We start from the raw sequence: 13,903 nt of genomic DNA on the forward strand, positions 1-13,903 counted from the left end.
TTTTTTGCTGTAAATGCTTCAACAAATATTGATTTTCTTAAAATGAACTTTTGAAAAGTCTTGCATCACAAACTCAACATGTACATAGTATATTGTCAGGAATTCCAGTTAACACAAATTCTATAACTGCTTCTTTGGACTTTGAAGTTTTTTTTCAATATTTCTATAGCTGTATGTGCTGTAATATCCTCCCATATTGATAGAAGTTCTTGTAACTTTGTTTGATGTGTTTGATTACTATGTTATAGTATATGTTCAGTTTGTTCAGAATATTTTTCTTAGTTATAATACTGCACCCTTTTTTGTAGATCATGATTCATAAATATATATTGGTAAGGGGTAAATTACAGGCTTCCGACTTCGGAACAGGCACATACATACAGAATGTGGCGGGGATAAATATGTTAGCGGGATCCCAACCCTCCCCTAACCTGGGACAGTGTTGTAACAGTACAGCATATAAAGAACGAAAAATACACATCGGTTGAAAAAGGTTGTTGTTTGCTCTTTGGTCGGGTTGTTGTCTCTTTGACATATTCCCCATTCCCATTCTCAACTTTAACTCATCGGATGGATACAAATAGAAATATTACACAGAGTTGACGTGGCCGTGTACTTTTTATACGAACAACAAAAAGACATTAAGTACAGATCTGAGAGTACTCTTGGCTACGGACAGATAGTACAAACCCACTGAATACTAATAAAAAAAATCATACTTACATGTACATGAAACTATACGAAATGATGTGAAATTAGATAAATCTCTAATACCTTTTTTTAGTTTGAAATAATTGTATTTAACTTAAATGTCTTTAATAATTCTAATGTTTCTTATGTTAAAAAACATTTTCCATTCCAAAATTTTGATTTTTTTTTCAATAAAAAGTCATAAAATGTTTTCATTTTGTTTCTTTAAATTCATAATAATTTTAACCCTAAAATTTTGCTATTTTTTTCTAATAAAAAAGTGATAAAAATGTTGCAATTTTGTCAAGTTCACTAATTATTTTTATAAGTTAAATACTTATAAAAACACCTATTGTTATTATATAAACATCAATTGAAATATTTTTGTTGGCATTCAAGGAATAGGTTACATATAAAATATTGGCATTCGAGGAAGACACCGATGATTGTTATGAAAACAAAATGTCAAAGCTGCTTGGTACCTAAATGGCTTCTTTTTTGCCAATAAGTATAGGCAGCAGTCCTTTTGGGCCAATTACTGTTTTTAATATTACTTGTTACACTTATCATTTGCGCCACATTTTGTTTTCCAAATGTATCAATTGTGCCAATATTCAGAACTCATTTGCGCCAATTTACCTGTACACATATCTATCATAAATATAAATAGTTAATTTTTATGCCCCACCTACGATAGTAGAGGGGCATTATGTTTTCTGGTCTGTGCGTCTGTTCGTTCGTCCGTCCGTCTGTCCCGCTTCAGGTTAAAGTTTTTGGTCGAGGAAGTTTTTGATGAAGTTGAAGTCCAATCAACTTCAAACTTGGTACACATGTTCCCTATGATATGATCTTTCTAATTTTAATGCCAAATTAGAGATTTTACCCCAATTTCACGGTCCACTGAACATAGAAAATAATAGTGCGAGTGAGGTTAAAGTTTTTGGTCAAGGTAGTTTTTGATGAAGTTGAAGTCCAATCAACTTGAAACTTAGTACACATGTTCCTTATGATATGATCTTTCTAATTTTAAAGCCAAATTAAACTTTTGACCCCAATTTCACGGTCCACTGGACATAGAAAATGAAAGTGCATGTTTCAGGTTAAAGTTTTTGGTCAAGGTAGTTTTTGATGAAGTTGAAGTCCAATCAACTTGAAACTTAGTACACATGTTCCTTATGATATGATCTTTCTAATTTTAAAGCCAAATTAAACTTTTGACCCCAATTTCACGGTCCACTGGACATAGAAAATGAAAGTGCATGTTTCAGGTTAAAGTTTTTGGTCGAGGTAGTTTTTGATGAAGTTGAAGTCCAATCAACTTCAAACTTGGTACACATGTTCCCTATGATATGATCTTTCTAATTTTAATGCCAAATTAGAGATTTTACCCCAATTTCACGGTCCACTGAACATAGAAAATAATAGTGCGAGTGAGATTAAAGTTTTTGGTCAAGGTAGTTTTTGATGAAGTTGAAGTCCAATCAACTTGAAACTTAGTACACATGTTCCTTATGATATGATCTTTCTAATTTTAAAGCCAAATTAAACTTTTGACCCCAATTTCACGGTCCACTGGACATAGAAAATGAAAGTGCATGTTTCAGGTTAAAGTTTTTGGTCAAGGTAGTTTTTGATGAAGTTGAAGTCCAATCAACTTGAAACTTAGTACACATGTTCCTGATGATATGATCTTTCTAATTTTAAAGCCAAATTAAACTTTTGACCCCAATTTCACGGTCCACTGGACATAGAAAATGAAAGTGCATGTTTCAGGTTAAAGTTTTTGGTCAAGGTAGTTTTTGATGAAGTTGAAGTCCAATCAACTTGAAACTTAGTACACATGTTCCTTATGATATGATCTTTCTAATTTTAAAGCCAAATTAAACTTTTGACCCCAATTTCACGGTCCACTGGACATAGAAAATGAAAGTGCATGTTTCAGGTTAAAGTTTTTGGTCAAGGTAGTTTTTGATGAAGTTGAAGTCCAATCAACTTGAAACTTAGTACACATGTTCCTTATGATATGATCTTTCTAATTTTAAAGCCAAATTAAACTTTTGACCCCAATTTCACGGTCCACTGGACATAGAAAATGAAAGTGCATGTTTCAGGTTAAAGTTTTTGGTCAAGGTAGTTTTTGATGAAGTTGAAGTCCAATCAACTTGAAACTTAGTACACATGTTCCTTATGATATGATCTTTCTAATTTTAAAGCCAAATTAAACTTTTGACCCCAATTTCACGGTCCACTGAACATAGAAAATGAAAGTGCATGTTTCAGGTTAAAGTTTTTGGTCAAGGTAGTTTTTGATGAAGTTGAAGTCCAATCAACTTGAAACTTAGTACACATGTTCCTTATGATATGATCTTTCTAATTTTAATGCCTAATTATATTTTTATGCCCCACCTACGATAGTAGAGGGGCATTATGTTTTCTGGTCTGTGCGTCCGTTCGTCCGTCCGTCCGTCCGTCCGTCCGTCTGTCCCGCTTCAGGTCAAAGTTTTTGGTCAAGGTAGTTTTTGATGAAGTTGAAGTCCAATCAACTTGAAACTTAGTATACATGTGCCCTATGATGATCTTTCTAATTTAAATGCCAAATTAGAGTTTTGACCCCAATTTTACGGTTCACTGAACATAGAAAATGATAGTGCAAATTTCAGGTTAAAGTTTTTGGTCAAGGTAGTTTTTGATGAAGTTGAAGTCCAATCAACTTGAAACTTAGTATACATGTGCCCTATGATATGATCTTTCTAATTTAAATGCCAAATTAGAGTTTTGACCCCAATTTTACGGTTCACTGAACATAGAAAATGATAGTGCAAATTTCAGGTTAAAGTTTTTGGCTTCAGGTTAAAGTTTTTGGTCAAGATAGTTTTTGATGAAGTTGAAGTCCAATCAACTTGAAACTTAGTATACATGTGCCCTATGATATGATCTTTCTAATTTAAATGCCAAATTAGAGTTTTGACCCCAATTTTACGGTTCACTGAACATAGAAAATGATAGTGCAAATTTCAGGTTAAAGTTTTTGGTCAAGGTAGTTTTTGATAAAGTAGAAGTCCAATCAACTTGAAACTTAGTATACATGTTCCCTTTGATAAGATCATTCTAATTTTAATGCCAAATTAGAGAATTTATTCCAATTTCACAGTCCTTTAAACATAGAAAATGATAGTGCGAGTGGGGCATCCGTGTACTGTGGACACATTCTTGTTTATCCAATTTCATGGTCCATTGAACATGGAAAATGATAGTGCGAGTGGGGCATCAGTGTACTTTGGACACATTCTTGTTTTCCTATTTTTTGCTTAAAAAATATTATATGGTTGAAGATATTTCACCATGAAGATGAGCATCTGGAGAGAAATGACTTGAAATGCAGTAGACAGTCCATGTACAGAGAGAGAAGAAAACTTATTGCTTTGCTGAATATTTAATACAAGATATGCCAAAAGAGAAGAAAATAGAAGCTTTTGCTGATTAGGTTTTAGCTTCATAATATGTTAATGACACAGTGCTTTGTTCCCACCATCCGTATGGACTGAAACTGTATCTACCGCAAGACACCAGTATTATGCATTTCATCCGTCAATGTTTTTTGACAATAAAGTGAAGTTACAAGCTACCGGTACTACATACATTAGCAGACAACAGCCAAAGGCCACCAATGGGTCTTCAATGCAGCATGAAACTACAGAACCCGGAGAGTCCTTCAGCTGGCCCGATAACAAATATGTTACTAGTTCAGTGATAAAGTATGTTTCAGAAAAGTAAACATTTGCAGAATAAATTCAGGAGGGGGAAGTCATTTTTCTTCTAATTGGCGCAATCGTATGTTTTACTTTTGGTGCAAATGATACCATGTTATTTTAAAACAGGTGTCACAAAGGAAGCATTGGAGAAAAAAGTTGTGGCGCAAAAGGACGCATTTTTGGCGCAAACGGATCTCTCCCTGAATATATCCTTTGAATGATTAAAATTTAATACATTATCATTTATCAAGGTTTATGAGCAATTTCCATAGCTAAATATGTAATAAAAAGAAAATATTTCAAAATATGGTTTAAATACTCATATGGCCTGTTAAAAACCTAACAAATATGATACTTAGGGTCGGACCATACGAGTTGCACATATGGTATGACCATACAAGTATGGTCCAAATACTCATATGATCTGGAACATTCCCCGATTGTTCCTTAGGAAATTTTATTCAAAAATTTGCATCTGGAGATTTGATTTATCAAAAAATACCGGTATGTCTTATGTTGCTGAAAATAGAATAGAGGTAAAATGCAGTTGCTGGCTTTTGTCTCTATAACTTTAAGTAGTGAGAGCAAAACTGAAAACTGTAACAGATGTAGAGAAATTGTAAATTGTAAAAATGACCATAGCAAGGTCTACACAGTAGAAACAAACTGACCCTTTATAGGTGTTATTGCTTTTGAATGATTCCATTTCTTACTGAATATAAATAGATACTGAGAAATTTAATTAGCAAAAATATCCTGTAAAATAAGACCTTCAAATAAAACATCATGGCAATAATTGTCAATTGAATACTTAAAGAAGGCATTATCTTTGAAAGATGATTCTTACCCATTTTTGCAGAAACTACAATTGATGGATGGAAACTGTATATAGCAAAAAAAGATCTACAAACAAGTTGATGTAATCAAAATTGTCAATTGAATGATAGATGGGACCTTTTTTCTGTTTATATTTTGGGTAAAATGCTAAAGATCAAAGCTTAAAAATCTTCTGTTGCAATTACTTCAAGGTTCGAGTCCAATTAATGCTAGATTGACTGGACTTTTTGTCCAAAATTGTCATTTGCATTGAGTATGAAGGTAAGGTAATATCTTTGGTTAGCTTGCTTGCTAGCTGTACTGTGAAGGCATTATTTGGTAAGATATACTACCCTCCTTTCAAAGTAGCCTAGTCCTACAGACCGATATGTTGTTTATTTGTCTGACTAGTTTACTCTCAAAGGAGGGTAGTTTACCACACCTAATAATGACTTTACGGTTCAGCTATTTAGCAAGCTAACCAAAGATATTACTAAGTACCTTTATCTACTCAATGCAATCAGCTGTAAAGCAATATATCTTATCCAAACTATTTGTAGGATGTCAACTATCATTAAATTTATGATTTTCATCCAGATTAATCAACTAATATAAAAATACAGAGATGTAAACCACATTGTATAATGATTGCCAATGACAATTATCCACCAAGAGTTGGCTGCTATCTCAAAAAAATAGAACATAGGGGTCAATTATAGTTTAAGCTGATATTTCATATATAACTAGCATTAAGGGAAAATAACTGGCTAGTGAAAAATGATAAGCATAACAAGTTCTATCACTGTTACAATTTTGGAAAAATATATCCTCCTGTTTTGGAGTTATTGTTCCTGGAATCTAACCATGTAGTTAGATTTTGGATATTAGACCATAATAGGTAAATGACCAATTTAAAAACAAATTAAGTCCTTAGACCACATTCACTCTGTCGGAAACTTATGTTGTGTCAAATATTAAATCACAATCCAAATTCAGAGCTGTATCGAAACTTGAATGTTGTGTCCATACTTGCCCCAACTGTTCAGGGTTCGACCTCTGTGGTCATATCAAGCTGTGCCCTGCAGAGCATTTTATTGACATATATTGCCACTAACACAGATTGTATCTTATTTTAGCTACATTGACAACAGTCAGTTTTTACTCATCCATTTTGTCTTAACAGCTATAGGGAGAAGGATAAATACACACAAACCAAAAATTTCATAAAATATTTACAATCGTGTATAATACAATGAATAAATAACACATAGGTACAAGTGATGTTTAGGCGAAAAATGCAAAGACAATAATAATATTGAAAGTGTGTCTGTCTGTCTGCCTGTCTATTCATCAGTCCTGTTCTTGTTATCCAATCCCTCTGAAACCATACCAACATGAAACTTTATAGATAATGAGGACATACTTAATAGATGTGCATATGGACAGGAAATTATGATTCAATTTTATTCTTCTTATAGTTATGCCCCTTTGAACTGATAATTTTGGTTTAAATATACTACTGCAACAGTTAGTTGTAGCAACTCATCTAAAATTACATAACAGAATTTCATGAAACTGTTTTTAAATAGGACATGATATGTAGATGTGCATTAACCACAAGAAACTTTTATAAGTTATCTTTTGTAGGAGTTGTGAGTCTTTGAATTTTGGATTCTGGAGAGATTTTGTTTGTCCAGGGGTATGGGGTATTTGAGCATGCTCCCTACCATTCTTTAAGTTTCAAAATTGAAATAACAGCTTGAATGAATAAATTTAAAAAAGAGATGAGGAGTATATGCTATAAGACACATAACACAAAAACAATGTTAAGGAGGCTCAAGGGTACAAAAATTTCAACAACATTTAAACATTATTTTTTTCATTACAAATTTTATTTATTACATTATTAGTTGTAACTCTATCATATGGTACAAAAATCAACCAACAAAATCAGTTCATTTTGGCCCCAGATGACTTAAAATGTATATGTTATTGAAAAAGCTCCAAATTATTTCCCTTAAGTGCAAAAATGGCTTTTTAGCTCACCTGGCCCAAAGACTTTTCTCATCACTTGGCGTCCGTCGTCGTCATTAACTTTTTACATTTTGAACCACTGAATGGAATGAAACCAAACATAGCATGAATGTTCCTTATGAGGTGCTGACCAAGTGTTGTTACTTTGTAGCCGATCCATCATCCAAGATGGCCGCCAGCGGGGGACTTAGTTTAACATAGGACCCTATGGGAAATGTATACAAATGACTTCTTTTAGAGAATAACTGAATGGAATGAAACCAAACATGGCATGAATGTTCCTTATGAGGTGCTGACTAAGTGTTGTTACTTTGTAGCGGATCTATCATCCAAGATGGCCGCCAGCACGGGACTTAGTTTAGCATAGGACCCTATGGGAAATATATTCAAATGTCTTCTTTTAGAGAACCACTGAATGGAATGAAACCAAACGTGGCAGGAATGTTCCTTATGAAATGATGACCAATTGTGTTACTTTGTAGCCGATCCATCATCCAAGATGGTCACCAGCGGGGGACTTATTTTAACATTGGACCCTATGGGAAATATATACAAATGTCTTCTTTTAGAGAACTACTGAATGGAATGAAACCAAACATGGCATGAATGTTCCTAATGAGGTGCTGACCAATTGTTGTTACTTTGTAGCCGATCCATCATCCAAGATGGCCGCCAGCGGGGGACTTAGTTTAACATAGGACCCTATGGGAAATACATACAAATGTCTTCTTTTAGTGAACCACTGAATGGAATGAAACCAAACATAGAAGGAATGTTCCTCATGAGATGCTGACCAAGTGTTGTTACTTTGTTGTCATTGCAACATCCAAGATGGCCGCCAGTGGGGGGACTTAGTTTAACATAGGACCCTATGGGAAATGCATACAAAAGTCTTTGTCTAAAAGAACCATTGAATTGAATGAAATCAAACATAGCATGAATGTTCCTTTCCTTATGAGGTGCTGGCCAAGTGTTGTTACTTTTAGTCAAATTTTATATTTTTTTATATGATTTCAAAAACCCAAGTAGAATCAGGTGAGCGATACAGGCTCTTGAGAGCCTCTAGTTTTTTTTGCATAAATAAAATATCTTTTTCAACTCATCGGTGACCTATATTTTTTGTTATTTTTTTCAAATAAGCTGTATTCAAACTAAAGTATTGTAAAATCTAAGCAATTTCTGTAATTCAGTTCTTTTTTTATTTCGATATTACCTCTATTTCTCTTATTAGTTCAACAGGAAATAAGTACCTGAACAAAAATGTATGCTTCTTTCGAAGGCAGATTGTGAGCTTAATGAACGGTGACTCCATTTTTTTATTTTATTTTTCTATTAAGTATATGATAAAGTTCATTTATAGAAAAATAAAGCGAAATCCTATATTTTGAGCCCCCTTAAGAAATAATGATATTTAAAGAAAAGTTAAAATATATGTACAATTTAGAAAAAATGATGGCAGTCAAAAATAAGAGACAAAAAAAATTGATACCATGTGGAATGCATTTAAAGTATTATTTTTATAATTCAATTTGTCATTTATTTTTACAGATACTTATTGTCAAAACTAACATAAAATATTATTGTATCTAATAGCACAATTTATTATGTACTGAAAATCTTACAAGATATTTTTAACCTCTTTCCTTTTTTTTTCTTTTTTTATAAAATTCTTTAAAATTCTCAAGTGCCACACAGTGGTACATAAACATTTAACTCTAATTATATTTTCTTCTGTATTTTTTTGGCTTCTTTTCTTTTCATATAAATAGAAAAAATGAATTTACAACAATGTTTATTGTCATAAATAAATATATATATTAAAATCTATTGCTAATATTACTGTATGTATGTTTGATGTGTTGTATTTGTTGTAAATCTTGAAAATAATAAAAATTAAAAAAAAAAAAAAAGAAATAATGATATGATCTTATTAAGTTATTAATGTGATTATAAGAACAAGAAATTTCTTCAAATTGAGTTCAACTGTGTTGCTCAAGTATAAATAAGGCTCTAAAATAAAGCTCCATTTCGAAACTCGTAAGTATGTCAGGGCCGTAACTACCTATGAGGCAGGGGAGGCACTGCCTCCCCTGAATTTTCTACACCAATTTTTTTTTTTTGAAGTAATAAAATGAAATATTGACAATGTGTACACGAAGACCTTGAATTTATATTATAAACAACAAAAGTTTAAAGTTTTAACAGTGTTATCATGATACGTGATGTATCTGTGTGGAATAAACTAAATAAGTCGTATATGTACTTTGCGTTGTGTTTACTTTGCGTATGATATTTACAATGGCGAAGCCCATACAAGGTGTAAGAAACGTGACAAACATGTGAACGTAAATACGGGAAACGTAACGTTATAACTTCGAACTATTCTCAACATACTGGGGCCCGCAAAGTGTATTTATGTACAAAACAATAGAATATTACTTTAAATGTTCATCAATAAAGAAAAGAAATTTAATTTTACACTTGCAGGAATTACTGTCTCTTCAAAACACAAAAATAGGAATCTGAATTAAACTTTAACGAGTCCATGATTTTATTCTTTCCTTTGCACGAATTGATGCCTTCCGCAAGGGCATTGTTCTTGTCGGTATTTCTTCGTTGTTTGGTTCTTCCACATATTCATCAGATGGTGTTACTTCGTTTATTTCTTCTTGACGGGATGATGCGGGATATAATGTACAATACCTTTACTAATATCGGGATCCTTAACCTTCTCAATAAATCCTCGGCGTTCTTGATCCTTGATTATCTGTCCATATACCTTAAGCATTTCGGGATCTTGACTTAATTTTCGAATGACGTTTTCTGTTCTTCGTTTCGTAACGAAGACGTTTGTAGGCAAGGGTTCGTGATCTGGTTTCCATGGAAACTTTGCTATGTACTTGTTTTCTCGGAATTCAATTGCTGACTTTTGATTTGTTTCCATATAGTCTACCGTTTCAACATCTGTCGTATTGCTATCTACTCCTAACGACTCTAATTCCCAAAATCTTTCTAAATTCAACTCCTCTGGTTTGTGCGATGTCAATATGTTGTACATACCTACATTACTCTGTTGACGATAAGACGTCGGAATTGGACCAGACAACAAATAACCAAGTTTTGACTTTACGGCGGTTGGACCATTTCCTCTTAATATTGTATCCTCTACGAAATCCCAATAGAAATCAGCTCCAATGAGCAAGGAGATTTCAAAAGAAGAGTTGTCTTCTGTAAACGGATGAGCTAAACGTAATCCTTTCAGGTACTTGAATTCTCGTATACCATTACCGATGTAATTGCTTAACGGGCTGGCGATGTTCGGTACTACTAGAACCTCAACTGGAATTTTCGTTCTATTTATCGACTCTACGTATACGCGTGCTCTTGACAAATGACGGACTTTGCTGTCGGTACTTTCAAATGCCGATAAATGTATGGTTTCTGTTCCTAGTATTTCTAAATCTATTTTCGACGCTAACTCCTCGGTAACAAAAGAGCGCTGTGCTCCTTCATCAAACAAAATGTGCGTATCAACATATCGATTTCCCCCAACTGGTGCAACGGCAGTTTTTAGAAGCACGTTCGAACGGGATTTTTCTTCAGACGAATGAAAACTTGCGGCGATCAATGTATTTTCGCTATCATCAACTACGGCATTAACTGACATTTGCTGATCATTAGTACATGTATTTCCATGGCAAAGACTTGTGTGGTGCTTTTGATGGCACTGGCGGCAGCGAAATTTCGATTTACAATCTACGGAACGGTGTGATCCTAAACAGTTAAAACATAACTTCTTTTCTTTGACGATTGATAGGCGTGTATCGTGATCTGTTACATTTGGGCATTTTGCAGGGTCATGTAAATTCTGGCAGAATATGCAAGGTTTTTGTCGAATATTTTGTGTTTGTCTCTCACGGTTATCGAATGTAACTACTTTACTCGGTTCACATTTTCTATTAGCGCATGTCAAAAACGATGCGGTCATTGTGGTAGGCTGCATTGAATCCATAAACGACGACGAACGTTGTCCAGCTTCAATTATAGTGATTTCTTTCAAAATTCCACGTCTCAAATCAATCAATTCCCAATTATCGGAACCGTTTTCACGAGCTAAGTGTTGTCGTATTTCTGACGGAAGCTTGTTCAGTATTATCGGAATAAGTAATGCACCATACGATTCTCCGGAGCGGCCTAACGATTCAAGACCTCTTATGTATGCCTCTAACTTGTCGTAATAACCCCTTAGACTGAGTAGGTTGTTTTGTGGTGCTCTAAGTTCTAGCATAGCTTGCATATAAGCATTTGTAATCTTATGCGATTGTCCGAAACGCTCCTTTAAAAGTTTAATAGCTTCCATGTAATTTGAGTTTGTGAGCGGTAACCCGTCAATAGTTCTTGCAGCATCATTAACAAGCTGGGATTTTAAATAACTAAATTTCTGTACGTCTGTGAGTGTTACATTGTAATGGACGGAAGATTCAAAAGAGTCCCAAAATGTTTGCCAAGTCAGAATTTCTCCGTTGAACATGGGTAGTGTAAGTTTCGGCAAATGGTGATTTTGGTTGCTAGGTTGCTGAACGGGATACATTTGTGTTGTGTACGGAACAGAACTGTGTTGATTAATGTTTTCAAAAGTGTGAGAAGGTAATCCGTGATCATGCGGTGGGATATCATTATCAGTACATAATTTGTTTGCGAATGTTTTCCGTAAATGTCGTATTTTGGTGTTCAAAAAGAATTTGTACTCATCTGCATTTAGAATTTCTTCCTCGATGTCCTCCTCCTTTAAAGAATTCATAATATCTTCGTCCAATGCACTAATAATTTTCTGTTTTTGAATTAATGTTTCTAAAAGTTCAGCACTTTCTTCATTGTCCAAGTTTGAATCATCTTCCGTTTTCCGTAAAAGTCTCTTTACTGCACTTTTGTGACCAGCTCTGACTGCTTTTAGCTTGCTGTCCATCTTATCCAATGGTTACGGCACCATAAATGTGTGGAATAAACTAAATAAGTCGTATATGTACTTTGCGTTGTGTTTACTTTGCGTATAATATTTACAATGGCGAAGCCCATACAAGGTGTAAGAAACGTGACAAACATGTGAACGTAAATACGGGAAACGTAACGTTATAACTTCGAACTATTCTCAACAATATCTGTCATTTTTCGGATTTTTGATCGAAAATGAACCGTTTCAGTATATTTTTTTTCCGTGTGACCGTCCGTCTGTTATTCAGTATTCGTACGAGAACACATATGAAGCTTTGCTTTCGACAATTTTGAATAAAAATTAACTATTCACATTAATTTAGGGGGTCCATTAAAGGAAGTTCTCTTTGTATTGTGAATCTTTTATGATATCTGAAATTCGTTACCGGCTGAATCAGCGGTTGGGTCATTTTTATTAACGTCTCCCGGTCGATCGTACGAGAACATTATAGTCAATGCCTTAGTAGTTAAACACTCCCATTCGTAGAAACAGACACTTTCTAAACTAAGTGTATACTAGTTTAGAAAGTCCCTGGTTGTAGTTATACACATGTCTGTTCAGCTTTCAACAATATTGAAATTCAAGGTCCTCGACAAAAAAAAATATCTTTCTATGATCTTGCTTTATATGTTTTTTTAACTTACCAGTTTGATTTCTAACAAAAATATCTTTAAATACAGATAATAATTGCTTGCATAAAAATTGCTTCCAGGATCCAGCAATTTTGATGTTTCATAAAGTAAGGAAATCGAAGGAAAACGGGTAATTTTTATCCATTTTACTGCGAGAAAAAAAATCGGCGGAAAAGGGGGGGGGGGGGGCTCGATCGGCGGCCCCTAGACCCCTGCCTCCCCTAAATTCGAACCCTAGTTACGGCCCTGTATGTCTATTGTTATTCCTTGTGGGAGAAGGATTTTTTAAGAAATTTTGCCTAAAATTTGAAATAAAAAAATTATTAGAATGGTATCTCAAAATTGGTGACATTCTAAAATTATTAAAAAGAAAAGCCTATATCCAAGTCTGCAATGGACATGATAGTCAGTGTGAGTCACAGAGGTCTTAATCTTAAATCTTTGCTTTGCACTTTTTATGGATGAAAATAAGAATTTGTTTTGACAACAAACTTAGGTATTAAGAATAAATTATCTCTATAACACATGCCAAACATCTTCTTTTATTGTTAATAAGAAATTCTAAACTGCAGGATAAATTAAAAATTTACCAACGTCATCATGAGGTGCATCAAGTTTATATAAGATTTTTTTTACTGCATGCAACAAATAACAACTTTGTTTCTATATTAGAAATAACTATTCAAAGAACTGATTATGGTCCATAGGCGGATCCAGGGGGGCCCGGGCCCCCCTTTCTTGGGAAAAATTTGGTTGGTTATAATGGGAATCATTGAAGCATGACTGGAGCCCCCCCCCCCCCTTTAGGTCAGTCAGCGGGCCCCCCTTAGGAAAAGTTCTGGATCCGCCACTATGGTCCCACACAACAGTCACAGATTTTGTGGATATTATAATGGATCATAATGTCTACTGTAGATTAACAGCTTACACGTATCTAATATAGTAATGTGTGTCTGTCCGTCTGTGTCAGGTGCATTACTTATGTA

The 13,903-nt window shown here is 34.1% G+C and overlaps 1 protein-coding gene across 1 annotated transcript; it reads right to left on the reverse strand.

Annotated features, from left to right (window-relative positions):
• Positions 1 to 9,951: 9,951 nt before the first annotated feature.
• On the reverse strand, positions 9,952 to 12,258 carry LOC139510962 (uncharacterized). Its single transcript, XM_071297520.1, has one exon. The coding sequence runs from the start codon at positions 12,256 to 12,258 to the stop codon at positions 9,952 to 9,954; it is 2,307 nt and encodes a 768-aa protein (XP_071153621.1).
• Positions 12,259 to 13,903: the final 1,645 nt, after the last annotated feature.

This window comes from Mytilus edulis, chromosome 2, assembly GCF_963676685.1.
Source record: "Mytilus edulis chromosome 2, xbMytEdul2.2, whole genome shotgun sequence".
NCBI lineage: Eukaryota > Metazoa > Mollusca > Bivalvia > Mytilida > Mytilidae > Mytilus > Mytilus edulis.